This window comes from Chrysochloris asiatica, unplaced genomic scaffold (assembly GCF_000296735.1).
Source record: "Chrysochloris asiatica unplaced genomic scaffold, ChrAsi1.0 scaffold00004, whole genome shotgun sequence".
In the NCBI taxonomy this organism is placed as follows: domain Eukaryota; kingdom Metazoa; phylum Chordata; class Mammalia; order Afrosoricida; family Chrysochloridae; genus Chrysochloris; species Chrysochloris asiatica.
In genome coordinates, this window is record NW_006408522.1 from 35,310,635 (window position 1) to 35,323,538 (window position 12,904).

At 38.5% G+C, this 12,904-nt stretch overlaps 1 protein-coding gene across 1 annotated transcript in view; it reads left to right on the plus strand.

Annotated features, from left to right (window-relative positions):
* Window positions 1-12,904, plus strand: part of INO80 (INO80 complex subunit) — a 157,143-nt gene that overhangs the window by 97,205 nt on the left and 47,034 nt on the right. Inside the window, exon 26 of the mRNA XM_006831756.1 lies at window positions 4,041-4,168. Within this exon, the coding sequence (XP_006831819.1) occupies window positions 4,041-4,168 (128 nt within the window). The remainder of the gene's footprint in view (window positions 1-4,040; window positions 4,169-12,904) is intronic.

Here is a 12,904-nt window from a genome sequence, read left to right on the forward strand (position 1 = left end):
AGAAGAATCTGGATAGCACCTTATTTCTTCTTTTTCCCTTCTTCATTCTAGCTTAAGTTCCCAGTACAGGAGTAGCCAGCTTATTGCTGGCGCTGTGGGAATCTCTTGTGGCTTTTCCTGTTCTTTGAAAGAAAAATGGACCTTGTTTAAATAGCAGGAAGCGTCTGAGTTCTTTTAGCATCGATAAAAAGCACCAGCCTTACTGGCTGTTTACTGTGAGAACCAACCATCTCCTCTCTGACCCCATTGTGCTCTGTAGACTTGCTGGGGCGGGGTCGGGGAGAGTCACTAAAACCTGTATTTTATCTCTCTTTCCTCAGTACTTTCTCATTTTCTGATTCCCTGGGAAGTGTTAGTTCTGTTACATTCCTTGAGACTCTAACAAAAATTTCCTAGACTTAACACCTAGAATGAGTCTCCGTTTTTTAACAGAAGAATGTAGTTTCTTTAAAAGTCCCATCATCATACGCAGCTTGGAAAAGGGAGCTATTTAATCTATCCTAATTTTACATCTGTGGGGTACATTCATTTTATTTTATTTCTAAACAGGATCTTATTATATACATTGCTGTCAGTAAGAACCTAGATTAAAATATACAGAACACAACATTGCATGGTTTATTGTTCAGAGTAGCATAGGTTTGTTCTTTTTGACAGTTTTTGAGCTCCTGTTATAAAGGAGGGGCTGGGCACACATTTGACTTGGCAGAACCAGCCTGATTTCTAGGGAACTATGCTCTTCTTGGCTTGGCGCCCTGCTTAGAACCAGGTGGTACTCTTGTCCAGTGCAACTTGGTAGCTCTTCAAAAATTGGGTAATAGATATCAGGTGCAGACAACATCAGATATCAGGTTCAGAAAAACGATTTGCATGCGTGTTTTAATGCTATTGTTAAAGTCAGTTTCTTCTTAGGACTTTTCCTTCAGGAATATTAGGCTAATAGTAGCCCAAAGAAGTCAAGTTCATTCACTTTCCATATAATATAATAACTAGTCAGCAGCAGCTGTCAGTTCTTACTTCCTTCAGGTGCATCAGAGTGCTAGCCTTAGATGTTATGTGTCTATCTTCACTTCTGAGTCTTCCTAATCCTGAGCATCATTCAAGTCAAAAATGATGTGCACTCTGCTTGTAGAATTTATTTTAATCAACTTTTAAAAAACACAAATACATCATTTTTCTACATAATCCCTTGCTTTTCAATACAATTTGTCCATCTGTCAACAAACTTTCATATTTCCTTATTTAAAAATGTTTTAGTCTGAGCTGCAAGCTAGAAATGCACCATTATCTTCACTTTTTCATCAGAGGTGAATCATTGTCCTTAAAGGGCTGCTGTCAGGAGACTGAACAGGTGAAAGTTCAGTGGAACAAGATCGGGACTATGAGAAGAATGCTTTAACACGTCAAAACAAAATTTTGCAGAGTGTCAACTCTTTGGGCGGAAGTGTATTGATGTACATTGTCATGCAAGATCCCATAGCCCTTGGATTGCAGTCCTCAGCGTATAAACTGATGTTTAGGCTTCAGCTCTTCAGTGAGCATCTCACTATAAGAAGCACTGTTAATTGTTGAACCTTTTTCCTGATAGTGTTCCAGTACTGACCCTTGAGAGTCCCAGAAAACTGTAAGCATCAATATTTTAAAAGAAACCTTTACCTTTGAGCATCAGTCCACATTTTGTTTACAGATGTCCAACACTTCTGTTTATGTGTTTATGCTCTTCCATGAGTTTTGGTACCCATCAAGATGCACAAACATTTTGAATCCTGTCTGTTGTGGATTATTTCATAGGCAGAGCCATGGTGATTTGCAAATGATTTGTCACATAACGCACTGTCACTCATCTATTCAACAGAATCATTTCACGTGCAATGCTCAGTGTCACCAGCTGTTGATGTGGACGGTGTTTTAATATAACAAGAGTGCAGATAATTTTTTGACTCACCCTCACGGTTTTCTTGAATATGGGAGAGTATGAAAATCATTGAATCAAGATTTTGAGATGTGTTGAAGCTTCTCAAAATTCAGAAACAAGATAAGTTTGTATATGATTAAATATTTGTTCTAAGATGGATAGAGAAGGTAGGCAAGCTGCAGAGATCTCCTGAGGCTAGCTTGCCCATTCATACTTGGTGGGTGAAAAATATATGGGATTCTTTTTTCACATTGCTGTGCTTTTAATGAGAAAAGATAGTTATTGTCTAAAGTTGATTGGGAGCTCTGTGGGGAATACTTGTTGTTATTGTTTGCTGTTGAATTGGTTCTGACTCATAGGGATACCCTATACAAGGCGGTAAAATCTTAAGGAGCAGAAAACTTCATTTTTCTCCCAGGGAATTGCAGCTGGTGGATTCAAACTGCTGACCTGTGATTAGCAGCCCAGCTCATAACCCACTATATCACCAGGGCTCCTTGTGGGGAATGCTTAGCAGCTATCAAAAGAAGGGAATCCTAGGAAATCCAATTAAAGGAGAAGAGTAATTGTGACAATAAGAAAACCTTGAAATTGTTATGAAATCGTTGCTTCCTGATCAGGCTTGGAGATTATACAAACTCCCTAGTCTGGTGCCAGGCAGAGGATTTAGCTGTCGATTCTGTCCCAGCTGCAGTCATTTGATTGTGTTGGTAAGGAGACCAACAAAAAGAAGAGCATTTCAATAATCTAAACAGGACCAAACAAAGAGGTTGAACAAAGGTGTGTGCCACAGCATCAGGGAAAGAGAGAGGGGGGTGGGGAAGAGATGTGGCCTGGCAGCATTCCGAAGGTGGGAAAAGGCAGGCTGTAGTGCAGAGGAGTAAACATGCAGGACCTATGGCTTTGTAGCAAAAACAGAGTGGCTGATGATTTGTTATGGTGCTGTCAGCACATCCGTTCTTACTCAGTTTATACAATAATTGTACACTTGGCAAATAGTGGCGAGAATAGCAAACTTACCATTAAGAACTCTTGGATTGCTCTCAACAGTCATCCTCTGCAGTTCTGAGGAAAAGTCATGATTCAAACCCAGAAACTAATGATGGAAAGTGGTTTTCGTAGCCATTTTCTTTTTAGGTGCTTGTTGTTTATATCATATTTCTGTCCTTTTTTCTTTCTGTCTGTGTCTCACAGACCCTTCCATGTGTACTCTCAAATTCCACAGCCCTTTAAGCCTCATCTGTTCCCCTCTTAATGGCAACCATTGTTCAGGGCATGTTTATGGACCCAGTCTGCAAACAGGAAACTCTTATTTCCTGAAATATGATGGGAGTTGAAAGATACTGAATGAATAGGAGATGAAAATTTGTCAGTTAAGTGTTCTTTAAAGATCTCTGGCTTTAAATGTTGTTGTTGTTTTGGGGAGGCAGGGAGGGAAAGAGGAAGAAGAAAGCACAAGTTAGTGAGTTAAAGCAGTTTCATTTTATAGAAACCCAAAGACCGTCTTTATGAAAAACTAAACAAGCCCTGGTGTCTTTATTGAATTACAACATGAAATAATGACATTTACCTGTCAACCTACTTGAAATCATCCAAGAGAGGGTATTTTGGTTAATTGAAAAATATTTCAAAGGTACAGTGGGTTTATTTGTTTGCAGTTCTTGGTGTGTAAGTGTCTACATGTGCTGGCAAGAGCAGCCTTTGTGTCTCTATATTCTCATGCTTTCAGGGGGTAAACCATTTAATAACCACAGAACTAGCAGAAGCATATATCTAGAGATCGAACTGACTTCTCAGGTCACGGACCTCAGAAGCAATGTGGACATTGTGAAATTAGCAACATGTGCCTGGTGTCCCCTGAGTGGGGATGCAGAACAGTGAAGCTCTCCAGTGCCTCCGCAGTAAGTGGGTGATGGGGAGCTTTCAGTTGAGAAGAAACATACTTGCCTCACTAAAGGAGACGTGATTTTTAATGGTGCTTTGCATTCATCTTCTCAAACACTTTGCTGTTCTCATGGTGACAAGCATCCTATTTGTAGCAATTTCGGCTGCGTACAGCTTTGCAGTCAGTGATTTTACTGCTTTAATTAAATAGTTTCCCTTTCACCCTCTTTCTTTTCCCCAGGCAAAGAGAGCCTCATCACTGACAGTGGAAAGCTGTATGCCCTTGATGTCCTGCTGACTCGGCTCAAGTCTCAAGGACACAGGGTCCTTATCTACTCCCAGATGACCAGGATGATAGACCTGCTGGAGGTAGGAGAGGGATTTTGGGGACCTAGTACAGCTTGACATCAAATGTGTAGGAATCACACATCAGTTCTGCTATTAATGAGAACCCCAAAACTCCTCTTTTGTTATTTTATAGTTTATTAAGGAAGCAGAATCATCCTGGCATATGAATGCCAAGAATTTCTGCCTCCTATATCAATGAATTAAGGAGCTCTGATAGCGTAGTGGTTACGAATCAGGCTGCTAACCTCAAGGTCAGCAGTTTGAAACTACCAGCATTTCCACGGGAGAAAGATGAGGCTTTCTGCTCCCGTAAAGATTTACAACCTCGGAAACCCTGTGTAGGGTCTCTATCAGAACCGACTCCACGGTACTTAACAGCAACAATATCAATGAATTAGAATACCTTCTATCCTTTACTGAGAAAGAAATATCTTAGTTTTGAAGTATATTAGCACCTAGGACGTGTCTTAAAAAGTCCTCTGAAATTCTGTATGGAAAACAAGACTTGAGAGAGCTATTCAGTCTAGTTAGTGTAGTAGTTCTTAACTTGACTACATATTGCAATCACCCAGGGATACCTGGTTACATCCCTTAAATGATTCTTTTATAAGTTTGGAATGAGACCTGGGTATCAACATATTTAAAAGCTCTGGAGGTGATTCTGTTATATAACAAGATTGACCACCACCAGGTTAGTGGTGAAATATTCAGCTGTCTCACTGTGCATAGCAGCTTCGGTTTGTTTAATTCATTCTATATTGAGATTCTCCTTACTTTGTTGTCTTGGTGGTGGTGTTCCATCAAGTTAGTTCTGACTCTTGACCACCCTGTATAAGGTTTCTGAGGCTATAAAAAGCCTCATCTTTCTCCCACCGAGTGGCTGGTGAATTTGAACTGCTGATCTTGCAGATGGCAGCTCAACATATAACCCGCTATGCTAGTTATTGTTGTTATTGTTAAGTGTTGTCGAGTCAGTTCCGACCCACAGCAACCCTGTATTATTTGAGAGAGAAGAAGTCATCAGTATAGAAACTGGAGAGTGAAATAAAGATAGATAATCACAAACCTTTGGAGTAAATCTGTGGTGTAAGAAACTTGGAAAGCCAGTAGGTAAGATGCTAAAGCACCTGGATGTCAAGAGTGCTTTTCCATGGGTTTTATGCACACCAGGAGGCTTCAACAAGTTCATGGAAAGATGACGGTGTAATGGGAAACACAGGAATGAGCACAAGAACTAAATTGAATAGACGTAAATACTGTTGGTACATGGAAGACATTGCAATCATTGTAATGACACAAAGCAATATGATTTGTTGAATGTGGGACTAATGATCTGTTTTGTAAACCTTCACTCAATTAACAGTTAAAAGTTTATTTAGAAAAAAAATTCATGGAAATTTTCCATTATCTTTTTTTTTTTTAGTTTTTATTGTGACTTGAATGATAGTTTACATGGGAGAACATCAGTTTTACAGTCATCGTTACATTGCAATGACTACAGTTTTCTCTGTGCATCATCATTCAACAGTATTTGCTTCTATTCCCTCTGTTTCTTGGGGAGAGCACTCCATTTTGACATGAATTTTTTGAAACTTTCATCATCTGCTAACTTTTTTCCAAAGGAGACACAACAAATGATATCTGAAATTAATTTATCATTAAGTCTTAGGTTTCATACCAACAGTGTTTAGTCCCTTAAATGTTGTTGATGAGCTAAGCCTTCTGGTTTTTATTACAAATATTTCACCTGTGGTGTGGAGCTATAGGATAAGCACTAAACTTGTAACCACAAGGCCAGTGGTTCCAAGTTGCAGATGCTCCTTGGAAACCCTGTACAGAGTTGCTATGAGTAAGACTTGAAGGCACTTAACAACAATAGCCTATTTCTAAATGAAGGAAAAATGCTTATAAGTGGCTCAGTTACTGTAACAAAGGTGACTAAGCCATTGCGTTTGATATAAGTCTTGACTACATTAAAGGCCCTAATACAGTAATCCAAAATAAAAGGACTACCTCTTCAAACCAAGTGAAGCCAATAGCAAAACAATGTGTGTATCTTTTCTGGGACTATTTTTTTTTAGATAAAGTGCACTTCTCCTAAAGAGCCAGGGAAAAATAGTGAAGTAGTCATCTTCATCTGATTGTAGAGTCCCAAATGTTCCTTGATATTAAAGGAAAGCTCCAGGTAAAGTGAGTGAGCAACCAAAAAACAAACTGTCTCTGTTAGGGGAGGGTGAAACATCATTTGTTTTTTTTTGTTCTGTCCATTTTGTACTTCTAGGTACTTGTTAATACATACTGCCTAAATAAATAATTAAAGATACAATAATGAGTTTTCTTCAGGATGAGTTATGTAAACCCTGCCTAACAAAGTCACTTCCCATCTATTTGTAATCCAGCCAGTAATTAAAGATATAATAATAAGTTTTCTTCAGGATGAGTGATGTAAACCCTGCCTAACAAAGTCACTTCCCATCTATTTGTAATCCAGCCATTATTTGGGCCTGGGGACCTCAGCACTCAGCTACTAACAGAAAAGTGATGATTTGAACCCACCAGCTGCTCCATGGGAAAAATATGTGGCAGTCTGCTTCCCTAAAGATTTACTCTGTCCTACAGGGTTGCTGTGAGCTGAAATTGACTTAAGAGCAGCGGGTTTACTTTGGGGTTTGATTGGACTCAGGCTTTGCAAGCATGGCAGCTTGAAACCCTTCTTTGAATGTAGATGTTTCTGTCTACAGGGAATTCTAAATTCTAAGCCTGAATTTCACAACTGCTGACATTCCTTAGTCATGTGTATAAAATGCATCTAGGATGCTAAAGCTAGAAAATGTTTCAAATATTTGTTATACTGAAAAACTAGAATGAAACTGTTGTCTTTAATTCTCTACTTTGTCCTTTTCTCCTTCAACATTAAGTTTCCTAAAAACTCAGGAGTATTTTGATTTGTTTTAATATTACTCAGATGAACCACATTCTCTATTCTAAGAGATTAGTCTTTAAAATTTATTTTGTGAGCAATGGAATATTTGTGGATCATGAAACGGTACAGGATTATACATTAGAATCTCTACATTTTTTAACTTTCAAAGAGTATTATGAGTTTTCTAGTAATTTTCATACTGGAAACTTTCAGTGTAAACATTCATTGTTGTTGTTGCTAAGTAACATCGAGTCAGTTCTAACTGATAGCAACCCTGTATATAGTTTCCAGGGAGTGATTGGTAAGTTTAAACTGCTGACATAGAGGTTCAAACCAACTTTGCAGTCCAGCACAGTAACCCTACACTTGATATTTTCTTTGAAAATATACCTTGATAGCCTCACCTTGCATATTCATTCTCAAAGTTGTTGTTTTTTTCTCTACCTGTATTCTCTTTTTTTCTTGGCATTTTATACCTTATATATCAAACTAGAAAAGAAAAGCTTCCAATAAAGCAAGCGCTAGAAAGTCACATCGGGACTTTGAAGCTCTGTTGTATAACTGTTGAACATGTTAGCCTCTGTCTTTGATCCAATAACTGTTTTGTTTTCTTTGTCCCGTGCCTTGGCCCCATCTACCTGTTTGTTTGTCTGTTTGGGGGGCATAGAAGAATAAGAAGATAGTAAAAATTCATGTACTTCTATTTGGCCAGAGTCCCATTCTCTGAGACACACTAGTTGTGGGCATCTAGTATTTTCTCAGTGTTTCTAAAGTGATTTGTTAGCCACCTTCTTCTCTTAGGTAAAAATCTGACTTTGATTTATAGTTTTTGTGTATATATCAGATCTTATAAGAAGCTCTGGTAGCGTAGTGGTTATGAATTGGGCTGTGAACCTTAAGGTCAGCAGTTCAAAACTATCAGCCGCTCCGCGGAAGAAAGATGAGACTTTCTGCTCCTGTAAGGATTTACAACCTCGGAAACCCTGTACAGGGTCGCTATGGGTCGGAACCGACTCTACAGCACTTAACAACAACAACAACATTTTGAGTATAGTTTTATATTCAGAAATAACCTTTCTGTAAAAGGGATAAGAAAAGAGACTGCCTTATTTCCAGGACCACAAATTTTGAGTGTGCCATGGGCAAGAGCACCATTCGCCTGTCAGTCTGTTGTACTGTGGTGGTTTGTGTGTTGCTGTGATACTGGAAGCTATGCCAACGAGTATTTTAAATACCAGCAGGGTCACCCATGGCAGACAGGTTTCAACTGAAGGATGGAGGAAAAGCAGAAGACCCCCAGCAAGGTGGATTGGCACAGTGGCGGCAGCAATGAGCACAGGGGTAGCAACAATTGTGAGGCTGGACCAGGACTAGGCAGTATTTTGCTCTGTTGTGCAAAGGGTTGCTATGAGTCAGAACTGACTCAATGGCAACTAGCCGCAACAACAACATGGGCAGGAGTCAAGGACATAAATTTGGGAGGAAGAGTCTGGGTATGGTGTTATAAGTTACGCATTCAAATTTAAGGTTGGTTTGAACCACAAGGTTGGTGATTCAAACTTACCAGCCACTCCTCGGAAACCCTATACTGGGTCACTATGGGTTAGAACCAATTTGACAACACCTAACAACAACAGTGATAGGTCACCAAGTGTTACGTTACAGTTTTTGTCATTATTACTGGTTCTTGACTACTAGGGGGTGCTATGAAAACAGACGTATTTTCTCTGCAGTTAGAATGCTGGTGTCCAGCTAGGTATCTATCAGGCAGGACTCTATGGTAGCGTAGTGGTTACAAATCGGGCTGCGAACCGCAAGGTCAGCAGTTCGAAACTACCAGCTGTTCCGTGGGAGAAAGATGAGACTTTCTGCTCCCGTAAAGATTTACAGCCTTGGAAACCCTGTATAGGGTCGCTATGAGTTGGAACCGACTCCATGGCACATAACAACAACAACAACAACCATTTTACCATTTGAACCGTAATCCAAAGTTATTTTCTTAATTGGAAACACTCTCCATACCTCCCTCTCTAGCCCCCAATATTCTAGTAGTTCTAGCGTATAATACATTGCAGATGACTTACATGTCTCTGGGATTTATTCCTGTTGCATCAACAGAGTCCTAGTTTAAAAAAATTAAGCCACTCAGTATTTTCCATGAAATACAAAAGTACTTAAAAAGGGTCAGCCAACTGGTACTGTATGTGGTGTGACTATTAAGTACTGAAACCTAGACAAATGTTAAAGTGAACCAATATATGAAAATAGTGCAACACAGATTAAATCCAGAGAATCATAGCTGATGATGACATTTGAGACACCGGGTAGTTTAACTTGCCCACGCAGCCATCCTCACTGGGATTAGATTTATCCTGAACAGACGTTCTGTCATCTATGAGCTAGCTTGTCTTAGAACTTCAAATTACCTTTGGGAGCTATGATTCTCAACATACTGGAAAGTTGGGTATCCTTAAAATGCCCCATGAAATTAAAAGCAAATTTGGGTCACTATTAACTGAGGTGTTTTTTTTTTTCAGTAGGTCTTAGGAATGATAGAATAATTTGCCATCTTATAATCACACTTATGTATATATATATTTACTTAATTCAACTTTTTTGTTGTTCCAGCTGTGAGCAAGGCATTGTACACTAAGCAAATGCAGATATTCATTAAATATGATCTTTGACTTCAAGGAATGTGGTTTTTGGAGGACACATGTATATACATAAATAACTGTCAAGTGAACTCTGATACTAAATGAAGCATAAAAACAGCTGAGTCTAGCAAAAGAGGATGAGTTTCTTTCTGAGTCACTTGAGGAAGACTTCAAATAGACAATGACATCTAAATTGGACTTAAATAGAATTTTAACCATCAGCAAGAAGGGAATTCCAGACTAAGGAAGCCAGATATAAAAAGGCACAAGATAGAAAGGTACAAGACATTCGGGGGAATAGTCCAGTATGACTTCAGTATATAGTATAGGAGGGAAAGAAATGACATAGGAGACGAAGGCAGATTATGGTAGGTCTCTAGAGATAGACAAGGGAATGATAGCTGCCATATTTCACTCTCTTGGTGCAATTTGCTCGACAGCAGCGTATATAGTAGATAGAAGAACCTGGCGTTTTGCTGCTAATACGCCCCAAAGATAGAAAAGGGGCATTTCCAAGAAAACAAAGTTACACCATGTCTGCATATTTGTGGATCATGCTGAGTTCTCCCAAATTGTTGAAAGTGAAATCTGGTTAAAATGAACACCAATGAAAGCAGTTTTGAAATGAGGAAGTGTCAGAATGGAAAGTTGGTGATGAAATATATAAACTTTCCACTTTTATTTTTCCTGACTTTGTTCTTGCTAACAGTATGTAATTCTTTGGTTTTGTTTGTGTATGTGTTTTTATTTTACTGTTGTTGAGACTGCATAGCAAAACATAGACCAAGTCAATAGTTTCTATATGTATTCTGCATGTACAATTCAGTGATATTGATTTCATTCCTCAAGTTGTACAACCATTCTCACCCTCCCTTTTTGCATTGTTATTCCCACTTGAACATAAACTTGCCACCTCTTAAGGTTCCTGTCTAATCTTTCAAGTTACTGTTTTCAATTTGATTTCATATAGATAGTTCTTAAAAGAGTGCCTTTATTTTTTTAAGTGTCCAATTATGATTTCTTTATGATGATAATCAATAGAATAATCAGTAAAGACAGAATATATTTAGGATCTTAGGATTAGTAGGGTTCCCTCTACTTCTTTCCCCCTGCTATGGATGAGCATCTCTTCCATCTGGGAAGCAATAGAAGTATTAAATGAAGGATTCTGGAATCAATCTGCATGATTTCCAAACTTTATCACCTATTGCCTAGGTCACTTTTAGGCACGGTACTAATAACATCTATAAAATGGAGGTGATAGACATAGCACCTACCTTGAAAGCTGTTGTGGGGATTGTTGTTGTAGATGCCATCAAATAAGTTCCAATTCAAAGTGACCCTATGCACAATAAAACAGAAAAGTGCCCAGTCTGCCATCCTCACAACTATTATGTTTAAACCCACTGTTGCTGTCACTAAGTCAGTCAATCTCGTTGAGGACCTTCCTTTTTATTGCTGACTTCTCCAGGTACTGGTTCTTCCTGACAAGATGTCCAAAGTACGAGAGACAAAGACTCGCCATCTTGGCTTCTAAGAAACATTCTGACTGTATTTCTTCCAAGACAGATTTATTTGTTCTTCTGGCAGTCCATGGTGCTTTTATTCTCCAACACCATAATTCCAATTCATTGATTCATCTGTAGTCTTCCTTATAAATTGTCTAGCTTTTCGCATGCATATGAGGTGATTGAAAATATACCATGGCTTGGGTCAGGTGCATCTTAGCCTTCAAACTGGTATCTTTAGTCTTTTAACACTTTAAAGAGATATTTTGTAGCAGATTTGCTTATTATAATACATCCTTTGATTTTATAATGTTCCTTCCATGAGTGTTGTGTATTCAAGTAAAATGAAATCTTTGATCTTCATAAGTAAATGAATACCAGAAACAGCTTAGAAATAGAGAAGTATCAGAATAGAAGGTTTGTGTGATATAAAACAGTCTCTTTTTAAAAACTTTTATTCCTTTATTTATTCTTACTAATAGATCAGCTAGACCAAAACCCAAACCCATTGCCATCAAGTCAATTCTCAGTAACTTAGAGCAAATCTCGAGGACAGAGTAGAACTGCCCCATAGGGTTTCCACATTGTCAGTCTTTATGGAAGTAGACTACTACATCTTTCATCCCTTAGACCTGCCAACAACTTTTTAATTAGCAACTCAATACTCAATCTCTGTGACATCAAGTCTCCTTGAATAAGTTAAACCAGATAAAATATAACAATCACTGTTACTTAGTAAATGCTCAGTGAGTGCTAATCATCATCCTCAGCATCACTAATAGCTCAAGATGGACTGTTCTGTTTGTATTATTATATCTTTGGGTATGGAAATATTTTTTGGTTTTGTGTTGTATACTTTAAAGAAGTGAAAAAGTATTTTCCTTCTTCTATCTTGGATTGTGCTGACACTTCTGTTTGCATGCCACTGTTTAAAATGTAGGGCTTAATGGATGTGATTCATAGTTTACCTTTGTGTCTTCTCCACTGGTGTTCTACCCTCTATCCATTTTATTTACTAGAGGGGTTAAGCATAAGATTTTTGCTTGTTAAAATGTGTTCTAATACTTTTAAGAATAACTAAAGAATATATCCTTTAATTGCTGAGCCTGAGAGCTCAGGATCATAGTCTCAAGGCACACCGTGTTCATTTGGCATAGCTTAGTCCACAAAGACAGTCTTCTACTGCTTTGGTGACTAGTGCTTGGGATCTAGAAGCTCATGAGCGATTATCTAAATGCAATTCTCGGTTTCTCTCTGTCCGGAGGAAAAGAGTGATGAAAAGTGAAGACACTTGGGATCAATTTGTCCACTGGACTAATAGAACATGTGAACATGAGTCTCCACATCCCTAAGTCTAAAATAACTAGATGGTACTGGCTTACCACAACCAACTGCTCTGAAAGGGAGGGATCACTTTAGAAGGTCATGGATAGAATAGAAGAAAATGTGGAACAAAACTCAGAATCATAAAACAGACAAGGCTTACTAATGAGATAGAGATTGTGGCCCTTGATCACCCTTCCCATCTGGAACTGAAATAACACCCGTGACTCAATTTTCAGCCAGGCATTAGCTAGGTAAATAAGAGGAACAACAACACTAGTGAAGCATGCACACCATAGAATGGCCAATTCGATCTGAAAAGCAGCATTTCCCTAAGGACAGAATT